The sequence below is a fragment of the Salmo trutta genome, unplaced genomic scaffold (assembly GCF_901001165.1).
Source record: "Salmo trutta unplaced genomic scaffold, fSalTru1.1, whole genome shotgun sequence".
Lineage (NCBI taxonomy): Eukaryota > Metazoa > Chordata > Actinopteri > Salmoniformes > Salmonidae > Salmo > Salmo trutta.
The window spans coordinates 17,501-32,132 of NW_021822726.1; the positions used below are offsets into that span (position 1 = coordinate 17,501).

Genomic DNA, 14,632 nt, shown 5'->3' on the forward strand with positions numbered 1-14,632 from the left:
ACCTGCACTAAGCTGAGAGGGTTTACAGATATTTACATTGTAGTCATTTTTTTTTTGCGGGATGCTCTTATCCCAGAACACATTCAACTAAAGGAATGTCAAAACAGATCTCTGAGCAATATCACCAACCAGCTCAAACAAATGAATTAGTCAAGAGTATAACCAAGGACTAAATCTTTATTTCAACACAAAAAAAAACCCGAAAACATACAAACTTTTAACAAAGTACCCAAAACCGACACAAAATAATATCCATATATAAATGATGGTCTCCAATATAAAACAAAATTATATTGACACACATATTTTTCAAGAGTGTGATGGTGATATAAACAGGAAGTTGTTAAAACAGCCCACGTGGGGGTGAAAACAAGGAAACCATTCAGATGTTAATTAACATCATGGCTGCATCTCAAAACGGAATCCTATTCCTTATATTAGTGCACTATTGTTAACAGGGGCCCCATAGGTCTTTGGTCAAAAGTAGTGCACTACATAGGGAATAGGGTGCCCTTTGGGACTCAAGCAATATGCAGTATCTAGTCTACTTCATGATTGTCTGAGGAGAAACAATATCAAACGCAAAAGCGCAAAAAACAAAATAAGAAAATAGCTGTAAGACATTTCCAGTCATGATGCCGTCATTCACTTTAACATTAAATACTTTATTTTTTTCTTCTTCTTTTTTTTTTAAAACAACATCGCTAAAAAACAATTTCAGATCTTCTACCACTGTTTCAGGATTGTGTTTCCGTTTCCTGTGTTCTTTAAATCTATCCAACAGTCCTATAATCTATATGACCTTGTTCAGTGCAATCTATTGGCATCATGTTCACGTGGAAGAACGAGAATCATTATATAATCATTTGGAGTTTTACATTAAAAGTTTTGAATGATATACAAAGTGGAAGGGAAGTCTATAAAACAAGTTGACATTTACTAATACATAAAATACAAATGTACAAAAACAAAAAGAAAGAACGGACGCATTACACGTGGACAATGCGAGGTATCCTACATGCCAGTTGAACGATAGCCTTGTACCGTTCACCGACTGAAACGTGGTGGTAGAGCTACGAGGTATGTGTTTTGTATATGTTTGTGACCCAGTGTGAATATGTCTCTCTACGGTCTATAGATGCAGTCCTATACCGTCCCAATGTTCTACATCAATCTTCAACAACAAAAAAACAAAAAGTTATTAAACGACATGCAAAACCTCTCGTATGGTAACATGAAACGTGATTTAGATAGCGGACTCTGAAGTGGAGCACGACTGTATTGCTTCTCTCTTTCAAACAAAGCATCCGTCCACAGCAACAGTCACAACAACCAGACATTTCCACACCGTTTGAAATGATTAACTGTTTAGATCGTTGTCATTGGGTACTTAGTATCCTAGTAACCACAAACTGGGATAAAAAAAAAAAAAACCTTGCTAAGATCCAACTAAAATATTTTATTTTTTTTAAATGGCGGCAACGACCCCTAAGAGGGATAGCGTTACACCTAGATAAAATGATGTTTGGCAAGTCCTGTGAGTAATGCTATTTCAAATATGTAATATGCCTTGGTGCAATATGAAAGAACGTCACTGTGAAATCTAAACAAGGACGGGACTGGAAACGAAATCAAATGTTTGTCAAACAGACACAAACTCTCCTTGTCAGGCACATACGTGTTTTTGATCTCAGCTAAGACAAACATCTCTAGTTAGCTAACAGTCAGAAGAGACTATATGGTACAACAGCAGTGTCAAACACTGTGGAACAAGATGACTATTTCAACTAATTACTATTATTTGTTTATTTTTAAACTTTTTTTTTATAGCACAGCATGACATTTTGGTTGAAAGTGGTCCTGACCTATGTCGCTTAATTATGACATCACATGATACCTGGTAAATCATTGGTGGAATGTATTGCCTGTTTGCCTGTTGGGTTCTGTCTGTGGTTGGTTGTGGAGTTGTGAGGTAGAGATCTGATTGGCAGATAGGGATTGCATGTTGTAGAAGTGTTGCATCTGTAGGGCTGTGTTTCCATTTCAGAGGTAGAGGGTAGCACTTTCTCCTCACACAAGAAACTGAGAAAGTGAACGAGGTGAGACTGAACGTTACGCCCTGAGCCTGTAAATCCATTATGTGTCAGTGTGTGTGATGCTATGGCTCTTCGTAGGCTGAGGCCTTGTCCTTCAACAGATCCAAACACAGGTGACAGCTCCAACTCCCTAGAGAGAGGAGATGTAGAGAGAGAGAGAGATGTAGAGAGAGAGATGTAGAGAGAGAGATGTAGAGAGAGAGATGTAGAGAGAGAGATGTAGAGAGAGAGAGAGAGAGAGAGAGAGAGAGAGAGAGAGAGAGAGAGAGAGAGATGTGAGTCAAAACACTTGATGTTCTTGTTGTGGACTGGAAGTGCAACGTTCTGTTCATGTGCTGGTAGTTCTAAGTTCTGTGCTTCTGTTTAATGTCTTGACGTTTAAAAACATTGTTCTGGAACTCTCTGCCTACACTCAGTTTCCCGGTGAGAATGTACATCAGGCCAAGAGAGAGAGAGAGACTCTGTGTATTAACACTATGTCCTACTACCAGTCTTTATAATGTATACTAAATCGTCCACTGGTCTTACCTTCAGGCGGTTGGGTCATGGGGGGCTTTAGACAGTACATGTGGTATCCTCTGTCACAGTCGTCACAGAACAACAGCTGGTCCTACAGACAGGGACAAACACACAATGTTAACTCACTTCTCAAGATAGTGGTAACAGGAGCAGGGTGGTAACTTACACAATGTGGTAACAGGAGCAGGGTGGTAACAGAAGCAGGGTGGTAACAGGAGCAGGGTGGTAACAGAAGCAGGGTGGTAACAGGAGCAGGGTGGTAACAGGAGCAGGGTGGTAACCGAAGCAGGGTGGTAACAGAAGCAGGGTGGTAACAGGAGCAGGGTGGTAACAGAAGCAGGGTGGTAACAGGAGCAGGGTGGTAACAGGAGCAGGGTGGTAACAGAAGCAGGGTGGTAACAGAAGCAGGGTGGTAACTGACACAATGTGGTAACAGAAGCAGGGTGGTAACAGAAGCAGGGTGGTAACAGAAGCAGGGTGGTAACAGAAGCAGGGTGGTAACTTACACAATGTGGTAACAGGAGCAGGGTGGTAACAGAAGCAGGGTGGTAACAGAAGCAGGGTGGTAACTGACACAATGTGGTAACAGAAGCAGGGTGGTAACAGGAGCAGGGTGGTAACTGACACAATGTGGTAACAGAAGCAGGGTGGTAACAGGAGCAGGGTGGTAACTGAAGCAGGGTGGTAACAGACATAATGTGGTAACAGGAGCAGGGTGGTAACAGAAGCAGGGTGGTAACAGAAGCAGGGTGGTAACAGAAGCAGGGTGTTAACAGAAGCAGGGTGGTAACTGACACAATGTGGTAACAGGAGCAGGGTGGTAACAGGAGCAGGGTGGTAACTGACACAATGTGGTATCAGAAGCAGGGTGGTAACAGGAGCAGGGTGGTAACAGAAGCAGGGTGGTAACTGACACAATGTGGTAACAGGAGCAGGGTGGTAACAGAAGCAGGGTGGTAACAGAAGCAGGGTGGTAACTGACACAATGTGGTATCAGAAGCAGGGTGGTAACAGGAGCAGGGTGGTAACAGGAGCAGGGTGGTAACTGACACAATGTGGTAACAGAAGCAGGGTGGTAACAGGAGCAGGGTGGTAACAGGAGCAGGGTGGTAACAGGAGCAGGGTGGTAACAGAAGCAGGGTGGTAACAGGAGCAGGGTGGTAACAGGAGCAGGGTGGTAACAGAAGCAGGGTGGTAACTGACACAATGTGGTAACAGAAGCAGGGTGGTAACTGACACAGGGTGGTAACTTACACAATGTGGTAACAGAAGCAGGGTGGTAACAGAAGCAGGGTGGTAACAGAAGCAGGGTGGTAACAGAAGCGGGGTGGTAACAGAAGCAGGGTGGTAACTGACACAATGTGGTAACAGGAGCAGGGTGGTAACAGAAGCAGGGTGGTAACAGGAGCAGGGTGGTAACAGACATAATGTGGTAACAGAAGCAGGGTGGTAACAGAAGCAGGGTGGTAACAGAAGCAGGGTGGTAACAGAAGCAGGGTGGTAACAGACATAATGTGGTAACAGGAGCAGGGTGGTAACAGAAGCAGGGTGGTAACAGACATAATGTGGTAACAGGAGCAGGGTGGTAACAGAAGCAGGGTGGTAACAGAAGCAGGGTGGTAACAGGAGCAGGGTGGTAACTGACACAGGGTGGTAACAGAAGCAGGGTGGTAACAGAAGCAGGGTGGTAACTGACACAGGGTGGTAACAGAAGCAGGGTGGTAACAGAAGCAGGGTGGTAACAGGAGCAGGGTGGTAACAGAAGCAGGGTGGTAACTGACACAATGTGGTATCAGAAGCAGGGTGGTAACAGAAGCAGGGTGGTAACAGGAGCAGGGTGGTAACAGAAGCAGGGTGGTAACAGAAGCAGGGTGGTAACTGACACAATGTGGTATCAGAAGCAGGGTGGTAACAGGAGCAGGGTGGTAACAGAAGCAAGGTGGTAACAGAAGCAGGGTGGTAACAGACATAATGTGGTAACAGGAGCAGGGTGGTAACAGAAGCAGGGTGGTAACAGGAGCAGGGTGGTAACAGGAGCAGGGTGGTAACTGACACAATGTGGTAACAGAAGCAGGGTGGTAACAGAAGCAGGGTGGTAACAGGAGCAGGGTGGTAACAGAAGCAGGGTGGTAACAGGAGCAGGGTGGTAACAGAAGCAGGGTGGTAACAGGAGCAGGGTGGTAACTGACACAGGGTGGTAACAGAAGCAGGGTGGTAACAGGAGCAGGGTGGTAACAGAAGCAGGGTGGTAACTGACACAGGGTGGTAACAGAAGCAGGGTGGTAACAGAAGCAGGGTGGTAACAGGAGCAGGGTGGTAACAGAAGCAGGGTGGTAACTGACACAATGTGGTATCAGAAGCAGGGTGGTAACAGAAGCAGGGTGGTAACAGAAGCAGGGTGGTAACTGACACAATGTGGTATCAGAAGCAGGGTGGTAACAGGAGCAGGGTGGTAACAGGAGCAGGGTGGTAACTGACACAATGTGGTAACAGAAGCAGGGTGGTAACAGGAGCAGGGTGGTAACAGGAGCAGGGTGGTAACAGGAGCAGGGTGGTAACTGACACAATGTGGTATCAGAAGCAGGGTGGTAACAGGAGCAGGGTGGTAACAGAAGCAGGGTGGTAACAGGAGCAGGGTGGTAACAGAAGCAGGGTGGTAACAGAAGCAGGGTGGTGACAGAAGCAGGGTGGTAACAGAAGCCGGGTGGTAACAGAAGCAGGGTGGTAACTGACATAATGTAGTAACTGACACAACACCACATCACAGACACAATACAACTGACACAATGCTAAATCCCTTCCACTGTGAACTGACATAATGCCTCTCGAGACAATGGTAGCCCACTGAGCTAAATGCTAGGTAGTTGTGGGAGCTAACTAGAGTGTTCAGTCTTAAGGAATCTTCTGGGCCCAGAGCAGAGAGTCTCAGAGTAGGCACATTTTGAATACAGGCACAGGTCTAGGAACTGTTATCCATCGCACTTACGTCGTTCTCGGAGGTGCCGCAGAGGCTGCAGGACTTGCACTCAATGCACTGCCACTGGTAGGTTTTCACCGCTGTCATCATGTTGTCTGTGAACTGCAGACAGGTTGGGTGGCCTGGGGAGGGAAGGAGGGAGGGAGGGAGGGAGGGAGGGAGGGAGGGAGGGAGGGAAGGGAGGGAAGGAGTGAGTGAGGGAAGGAAGGAAGGAAGGAGGGAGGGAAGGAGGGAGGGAGGGAGGGAAGGAAGGAAGGAAGGAAGGAAGGAGGGAAGGGAAGGAGGAGGAGGGAGGGAGGGAGGGAGGAGGGAAGGAGGGAGGGAAGGGAAGGAGGAGGGAGGGAGGGAGGGAGGGAGGGAGGGAGGGAGGGAGGGAGGGAAGGAAGGAAGGAGGGGAGGAGGGAGGGGAGGGAGGGAGGGAGGGAGGGAGGGAAGGAGGGAGGGAAGGGAAGGAGGAGGGAGGGAGGGAGGGAGGGAGGGAGGAGGGAAGGAGGGAGGGAAGGGAAGGAGGAGGGAGGGAGGGAGGGAGGGAGGGAAGGGAGGGGAGGAGGGAGGAAGGGAGGAGGGAGGGAGGGAGGGAAGGAGGGAGGGAGGGAGGGAGAAAGAGACAGATGCCTCATTTACATTTACAACTCAATGCAGAAAAACACAACAGCTCTGATTTGTTTTATAAACTGCAATAACGGTCAATAAGTTCTACTATATGTTAAATGAACACAGCAGAAATAGGTATCTGTCTGTCTGTCTCTCCTCAGTCATTCACAAGTCTATGAATCACATTACAGTAAAAGAAATACAAAAATACACAAAAATGTTTCTGACTTATGACTGGCCTACTACTTTACTATAACAGAGATGTCAGAATAACACACGCTACCCATTCATAAAACCCCAAGTGAGTTCTCATCAGTGTCAATGGGATATCAATGAGCCGTCAGCACTCATCTCTCTGAAACCAAACAGTCCTGGCAGAGACAACCAGGGCCGGGCACTCAACCAACTCTCTCTCTCATTCGGGCTTTATTGGGAAACGTGTTTACATCGCCAAAGTAAGTTAAATAAACAAACAAAAGTGAAAAGAAACTAAATCTGGTATGTACAGTGTTTTTAACAATGTGTAAATAGTTGTAGTATGAATAGTAGATGAAGACAAACAGATACATATTGGTGGTAGTTACAATGTTTGTTCTTCACTGGTTGCCATGTTTTAATGGTAACAGGTAACAGCATTTCGCCTGATATGGGAGTTCATTAATGTTTGATTTGTTTTCAAATTCTTTGTGAGTCTGTGTAATCTGAGGGAAATATGTGTCTCTAATATGGCCATACATTTGGCAGGAGGTTAGGAAGTGCAGCTCAGTTTCCACCTCATTTTGTGGGCAGTGTGCACACAGCCTGTCTTCTCTTGACAGCCAGGTTTGCAGCGGTCTTTCTCAATAGCAAGGCTCACTGAGTCTGTACATAGTCAAAGCTTTCCTTAAGTTTGGGTCAGTCACAGTGGTCAGGTATTCTGCCACTTTGTACTCTCTGTTTAGGGCCAAATAGCATTCTAGTTTGCTCTGTTTTTTGGTTGATTCTATCCAGTGTTTTCAAATAATTATCTTTTTGTTTTCTCATAATTTGGTTGGGTCTAATTGTGTTGCTGTCCTGAACCAGCTGGCTCAGGGGACTCTTCTCCAGGTTCATCTCTCTGTAGGTGAGGGCTTTGTGGTGGAAATTGTGGGCATCGCTTCCTTTTAGGTGGTTGTAGAATTTAACAACTCTTTTCTCTGCATGCATTATTTTGGGTTTTGCGTTGTACATGAAGGATATTTTTGCAGAATTATGGGCTACGTCATGACAGTCAGTCTCTGTCCTGGCTACGTCTTGACAGTCAGTCTCTGTCCTGGCTACGTCATGACAGTCAGTCTCTGTCCTGGCTACGTCATGACAGTCAGTCTCTGTCCTGGCTACGTCATGACAGTCAGTCTCTGTCCTGGCTAGGTCATGACAGTCAGTCTCTGTCCTGGCTACGTCATGACAGTCAGTCTCTGTCCTGGCTAGGTCATGACAGTCAGTCTCTGTCCTGGCTACGTCATGACAGTCAGTCTCTGTCCTGGCTACGTCATGACAGTCAGTCTCTGTCCTGGCTAGGTCATGACAGTGAGTCTCTGTCCTGGCTACGTCATGACAGTGAGTCTCTGTCCTGGCTAGGTCATGACAGTGAGTCTCTGTCGTGGCTACGTCATGACAGTGAGTCTCTGTCCTGGCTAGGTCATGACAGTGAGTCTCTGTCCTGGCTACGTCATGACAGTGAGTCTCTGTCCTGGCTACGTCATGACAGTCAGTCTCTGTCCTGGCTAGGTCATGACAGTGAGTCTCTGTCCTGGCTACATCATGACAGTGAGTCTCTGTCCTGGCTATGTCATGGAGATAATTGTAGCCTGTATGGAAAAAGAATAAGGAATAGAACAAGATGATGCATTAACGTAAGGGGATTGAATTGAATGGGAAATGACTGTGTCGTTGACAGTTTGATGTGTAAATGATCAATTAAAGGTAAGTTGCTAGAAACATGTTCTAGCCCCATCTTGGACCCAAGAGCCAGAGTGAATGTGTGATTGTCTAGGTATTTGGATAGGTCATATCTTCCATCCTACGGTGGTGGAACAATGACCGCCAGATTTATCCAATCATCTTCTTCCATGTGTTCTTACACCAGCCGGTTTCAAATGGTCTCTACAGAGAGAGAGAGAGACAAGAAGATGCCGATTGGCTCTTACCTCTCGGCTAACTGTCCTCTCTGACCAATGGAGTGACTCAGGGTCCAGGCACACCCCTCCTCCACACCCTAACAGTCCAGAGGTAACAGTAGCATGCTCAAGAGGTAAAGGACCAGTTTATATTTGGGTTTCATTCCGGTCAATTCTGGAACTATTCAGGCTTTACTAAATGATTAAATCCATGTTTTACAGAACAGCACTGGCTTTTCTCCTTCAGAGGAAAAACAAAAAAAGCTCCAAGAAAAAGCTCTCTCAAACAGCAACAGATGCCTTGATGTCCATCCTTGCTCTCAAGACTTTGTTTTGTAGGAAAAGAACATTCCCTAACTTCTTCAAAGTGCTATCTACAAAAAGCCCCAAAAACATAAAAAGAAGCTGCAGTTTTTCCTGCAAAGAATTTTGCTTTTCAAGAAAAGAGTTCTGTCTCAGCTCCGATTGCCTTCATCATCGGAAAAAAAATGTCCTCCAGCTCGCAGTCCTCAAAGCCATAAAAAGTTGACTCGCTTTCGGACATGTCACAGAACAACTCTTCGAAAACGCTCGTCTTCTTTCCTGTCTTCCTGTTCCCATCGGTCTTCGCTCCCCCACGGCCCTGGCCAGCTAGCGTGAATATACATCAGCAAGGTGAGCAAAGCAACAATCAGCTGGAAAAAGTCCCTGACATGAACTTTGCGTGAGCTATGAGTTTGAAATGAGAAATCACTCTGAATTGATGAAAAAAGTAGAGTCCTTTCTGATTGTGAATTAAATATCTCCACCCCTTTACCCCCCAAAACAAAATAAAATGCCCAAAAAGCGTCATGAGAACATGGAAAAAGGGTATGTAAGTGAAAGAAGGCCTATTAATCAAATTCAAATCAAATCAAATGTATTTATATAGCCCTTCGTATATCAGCTGAAATCTCAAAGTGCTGTACAGAAACCCAGCCTAAAACCCCCAAACAGCAAGCAATGCAGGTGAAAGAAGCACGGTGGCTAGGAAAAACTCCCTAGGAAAAACTCCCTAGAAAGGCCAAAAACCTAGGAAGAAACCTAGAGAGGAACCAGGCTATGAGGGGTGGCCAGTCCTCTTCTGGCTGTGCCGGGTGGATATTATAACAGAACATGGTCAAGATGTTAAAATGTTCATAAATGACCAGCATGGTCAAATAATAATAATCATAGTAGTTGTCGAGGGTGCAACAAGCACGTCCGGTGAACAGGTCAGGGTTCCGTAGCCGCAGGCAGAACAGTTACAGTCCTGGATTCCAGTCTTCCATCAAGCATTAGAGTTGTGTTGATGATTATGTTCACAAGCTCATGGAGGAAGGCAGCTGAGTGGATCCTATCGACAACCATTTACTAAAGAACACTACAACACAGCTAGTGCAGAGAGAGCTAGCTAAAAGAAGGCTCATCGACAAAAACAATGACAACCACCACTATGGAATCAATCAAACTGCCTTGGTAGGAAGAAACCTTGAGAAGAACCAGACTGTACAGGGAAAGGCCACTCACCAACCCACCCACCCTTCCGGCCAATACAAATACATCACCAATCCTTCTGGCCAACACATCACCCATCCTTCCGGCCAACACATCACCCATCCTTCCAGCCAACACATCACCCATCCTTCCGGCCAACACATCACCCATCCTTCCGGCCAACACATCACCCATCCCGGGGGGAGGGGGGCAGAGAGAGAACCAACATAGCCTGGGGCCAGCAGAGAGATGCATAAAAGACACAAAAAGAAGCAAATCAAAGATGAAATGTGTGGAAGCAAATGAAAACTGAGTATTTGTGACCAGTCTGACCAGTCTGACCAGTCTGACCAGTCTGACCTGTCTGACCAGTCTGACCAGTCTGACCAGTCTGACCAGTCTGACCTATCTGACCAGTCTGACCTATCTGACCAGTCTGACCAGTCTGACCAGTCTGACCAGTCTGACCTATCTGACCTATCTGACCAGTCTGACCTATCTGACCAGTCTGACCAGTCTGACCTATCTGACCAGTCTGACCAGTCGGACCAGTCTGACCTATCTGACCAGTCTGACCTATCTGACCAGTCTGACCTATCTGACCAGTCTGACCAGTCTGACCAGTCTGACCTATCTGACCAGTCTGACCAGTCTGACCAGTCTGACCAGTCTGACCTATCTGACCTGTCTGACCAGTCTGACCAGTCTGACCAGTCTGACCAGTCTCGGTGTCCTTACTGTTCACGACTGGACAGAGAAGATACGGTGGGATACAACACTGGTCTACTACTGTTTAGTGATTCCATTTCAAATTGGTTTATTGGAATCAAAGTAATACAGGTTAAACATAACTATCTCTAACATTACTAGACTGAAGTCATCCTTGGCTATATTACAATGTGTAATATTAGAAGAATATATTTACAGTTTTAAAGTGTGGGTCATCTGTAGTCATGAAGAAGGCAGCTTGGCCTTGCTACAGTACGTACAGCTCTGCTGAACCAGAGACACGCAGCAGTGCAGTCTATAGTGCAGTCTGTAGAGCAGTCTGTAGAGCAGTCTGTAGAGCAGTCTGTAGTGCAGTCTGTAGGGCAGTCTGTAGTGCAGTCTGTAGGGCAGTCTGTAGAGAAGTCTATAGTGCAGTCTGTAGGGCAGTCTATAGTGCAGTCTGTAGGGCAGTCTGTAGAGAAGTCTGTAGAGCAGTCTGTAGAGCAGTCTGTAGTGCAGTCTGTAGAGCAGTCTGTAGAGCAGTCTGTAGTGCAGTCTGTAGAGCAGTCTGTAGTGCAGTCTATAGAGCAGTCTGTAGTGCAGTCTGTAGTGCAGTCTGTAGTGCAGTCTGTAGAGCAGTCTGTAGAGCAGTCTGTAGTGCAGTCTGTAGTGCAGTCTGTAGTGCAGTCTATAGTGCAGTCTGTAGTGCAGTCTATAGTGCAGTCTGTAGAGCAGTCTGTAGTGCAGTCTGTAGAGCAGTCTGTAGAGCAGTCTGTAGGGCAGTCTGTAGAGCAGTCTGTAGTGCAGTCTGTAGAGCAGTCTGTAGAGCAGTCTACTCACCGGAGCGTCCGCAGTCAGAGCAGGACACCAGCTCCTCAGCCTGGCCAGTCTTCCTGTTAGAGTCAGAGTCTCCCAGACAGAAGTCACAGTAGTCGTTAGGGATTATGGAGCCGTCTGCAGCCCTCTGAGCTGTATAGAAACACAAATTATAGATTACTATACAGTATCCATCTCATCATTAGGAACAATGGAACCGTCTGCAGCCCTCTGAGCCGTACAGGAGTAGTGTATATATATATATATATACACACACACACAGAGAGTGTACAAAACATTAAGAGCATAAAGTCAGGGAAAAAAGTATTTGATCCCCTGCTGATTTTGTACGTTTGCCCACTGACAAAGAAATTATCCGTCTATAATTTTAATGGTAAGTTTATTTGAACAGTGAGAGACAGAATAACAACAACAAAAAATCCAGAAAAACGCATGTCAAAAATGTTATAAAATGATTTGTATTTTAATGTGGGAAATAAGTATTTGACCCCTCTGCAAAACATGACTTAGTACTTGGTGGCAAAACCCTTGTTGGCAATCACAGAGGTCAGACGTTTCTTGTAGTTGGCCACCACATTGTTCCTGCCCCGTCCCTGCAGGAAGCCTTTTGCATTTTGGTAGGCCGTCATTGTAAATAAGAATTTGTTCTTAACTGACTTGCCTAGTTAAATAAAGGTTAAATAAAATTTGAATAAATTCCGTATCTAGTACACTCAATTCAAGTGCTATGTCAAGATAATACACTCCATTCAACAGTGGTATGTCAGAGATAATACACTCCATTCAACAGTGGTATGTCAGAGATAATACACTCAATTCAAGTGGTATGTCAGAGATAATACACTCAATTCAAGTGGTATGTCAAGATAATACACTCAATTCAAGTGGTATGTCAGAGATAATACACTCCATTCAACAGTGGTATGTCAGAGATAATACACTCCATTCAACAGTGGTATGTCAGAGATAATACACTCCGTTCAACAGTGGTATGTCAGAGATAATACCCTCCGTTCAACAGTGGTATGTCAGAGATAATACCCTCCGTTCAACAGTGGTATGTCAGAGATAATACCCTCCGTTCAACAGTGGTATGTCAGAGATAATACCCTCCGTTCAACAGTGGTATGTCAGAGATAATACCCTCCGTTCAACAGTGGTATGTCAGAGATAATAGGGTGTCATTCCATCATTAAGTTATAACCCTGTAGTACTACTAAGCATGTAGATTAAAACCTGGTCCGACGGGCGTCTCTTACGTTTGTGGTTGTCTGGGTCTGGGTCTGGTCGGTGTGGTGGTGGGGTCGGTGGCATCTCTTCCTCCCTCTCCTCCTCCCCTTCCTCCTCTGCCAGGTGTGTGTGTGCGTAGTGGTAACTCAGGCCTGGGCGGTTCTTGTAGCGTTTGCCACAGACTGTAGAACACAGAAGCATTAGAATCCATTAGAACCAGAGAACACGAGAGAAATTTGTTTTGAAACGGAGGGAAACGCTATGGTTCTAAATGAAATACTCGTTTTTTTTATTTACCGTTTCAAAAAAGGTTTTGCTACTGTGTGCACTACTGAAGACGACCCAGCTTTCAAGACAAAAGGACCAACCGTTAACAAAGTACATTTTACATTTACAAAGTACTCAATATCTTGTTGGGGAGGGCGTTTTCTTAAGAGGATTGACACTTCTAAATGTCTACCTAACAACAATACAAGGGAATAACTAACAACAATACAAGGAAACTCATTTACCAGCACATTCCTACTAGGATAGTAGCCTATGATCCCTTAAACTAACAACGTCTTTATGAAAGGACTTCCTGTAAAGACATAGCACTGTAATACTCGAGAAAGACACTGTAAAATAAATCAAAACTATGTGGGGAAATGGTGACAACTCTGAGAACACTGTTGAGAATGTTGTTTTCTAACACCGGTTAGGTTGTCTGGTAACATCGCAGTGACCGCAGGTTAGGTTGTCTGTAATACCCAGAAACCATAGCGACAGCAAGTTAGGTTGTCTGTAATACCCAGAAACCATAGTGACAGCAGGTTAGGTTGTCTGTAATACCCAGAAACCATAGCGACAGCAAGTTAGGTTGTCTGTAATACCCAGAAACCCTAGCGACAGCGGGTTAGGTTGTCTGTAATACCCAGAAACCATAGCGACAGCAGGTTAGGTTGTCTGTAATACCCAGAAACCATAGTGACAGCAGGTTAGGTTGTCTGTAATACCCAGAAACCATAGCGACAGCAGGTTAGGTTGTCTGTAATACCCAGAAACCACAGTGACAGCAGGTTAGGTTGTCTGTAATACCCAGAAACCATAGCGACAGTAGGTTAGGTTGTCTGTAATACCCAGAAACCATAGCGACAGTAGGTTAGGTTGTCTGTAATACCCAGAAACCATAGTGACAGCAGGTTAGGTTCTCTGTAATACCCAGAAACCATAGTGACAGCAGGTTAGGTTGTCTGTAATACCCAGAAACCATAGTGACAGCAGGTTAGGCTGTCTGTAATACCCAGAAACCATAGTGACAGCGGGTTAGGTTGTCTGTAATACCCAGAAACCATAGCGACAGCAGGTTAGGCTGTCTGGTAACATCACAGTGACAGTGGGTTAGGTTGTCTGTAATACCCAGAAACCATAGTCACAGCAGGTTAGGTTGTCTGTAATACCCAGAAACCACAGCGACAGCAGGTTAGGTTGTCTGTAATACCCAGAAACCACAGCGACAGCAGGTTAGGTTGTCTGTAATTCCCAGAAACCATAGTGACAGCAGGTTAGGCTGTCTGGTAACATCACAGTGACAGTGGGTTAGGTTGTCTGTAATACCCAGAAACCATAGTCACAGCAGGTTAGGTTGTCTGTAATACCCAGAAACCATAGTCACAGCAGGTTAGGTTGTCTGTAATACCCAGAAACCATAGTGACAGCAGGTTAGGTTCTCTGTAATACCCAGAAACCATAGTGACAGCAGGTTAGGTTGTCTGTAATACCCAGAAACCACAGCGACAGCAGGTTAGGTTGTCTGTAATACCCAGAAACCACAGCGACAGCAGGTTAGGTTGTCTGTAATTCCCAGAAACCATAGTGACAGCAGGTTAGGCTGTCTGGTAACATCACAGTGACAGTGGGTTAGGTTGTCTGTGACAGCATCGTTACAACGCTACAGAAACATGCGTTAGCTCAGCTGATGCTTAAAGATCATTCTTCTCCAGCAACTTGATAACAAACCAGCAGAATCCCGTAAAGTTATGTTAGTGCCATGCAAGCTG

General features: G+C 45.5%; 1 protein-coding gene and 1 long non-coding RNA gene across 2 annotated transcripts in view; one reads left to right on the plus strand and one right to left on the minus strand.

Moving 5' to 3' along the window:
• Positions 1 to 157: 157 nt before the first annotated feature.
• Positions 158 to 14,632, minus strand: part of LOC115184029 (zinc finger protein DPF3) — a gene marked incomplete in the record, with an annotated part of 43,263 nt that continues 28,788 nt past the window's right edge. Inside the window, 5 exon segments of the mRNA XM_029745028.1 lie at positions 158 to 2,226; positions 2,625 to 2,706; positions 5,602 to 5,714; positions 11,367 to 11,495; positions 12,623 to 12,775. Of these exon segments, the coding sequence (XP_029600888.1) occupies positions 2,159 to 2,226; positions 2,625 to 2,706; positions 5,602 to 5,714; positions 11,367 to 11,495; positions 12,623 to 12,775 (545 nt within the window).
• On the plus strand, positions 13,793 to 14,543 carry LOC115184030 (uncharacterized). Its single transcript, XR_003874166.1, has 3 exons — positions 13,793 to 13,938; positions 14,014 to 14,175; positions 14,497 to 14,543. It is a non-coding gene; the product is annotated as an uncharacterized LOC115184030 (long non-coding RNA).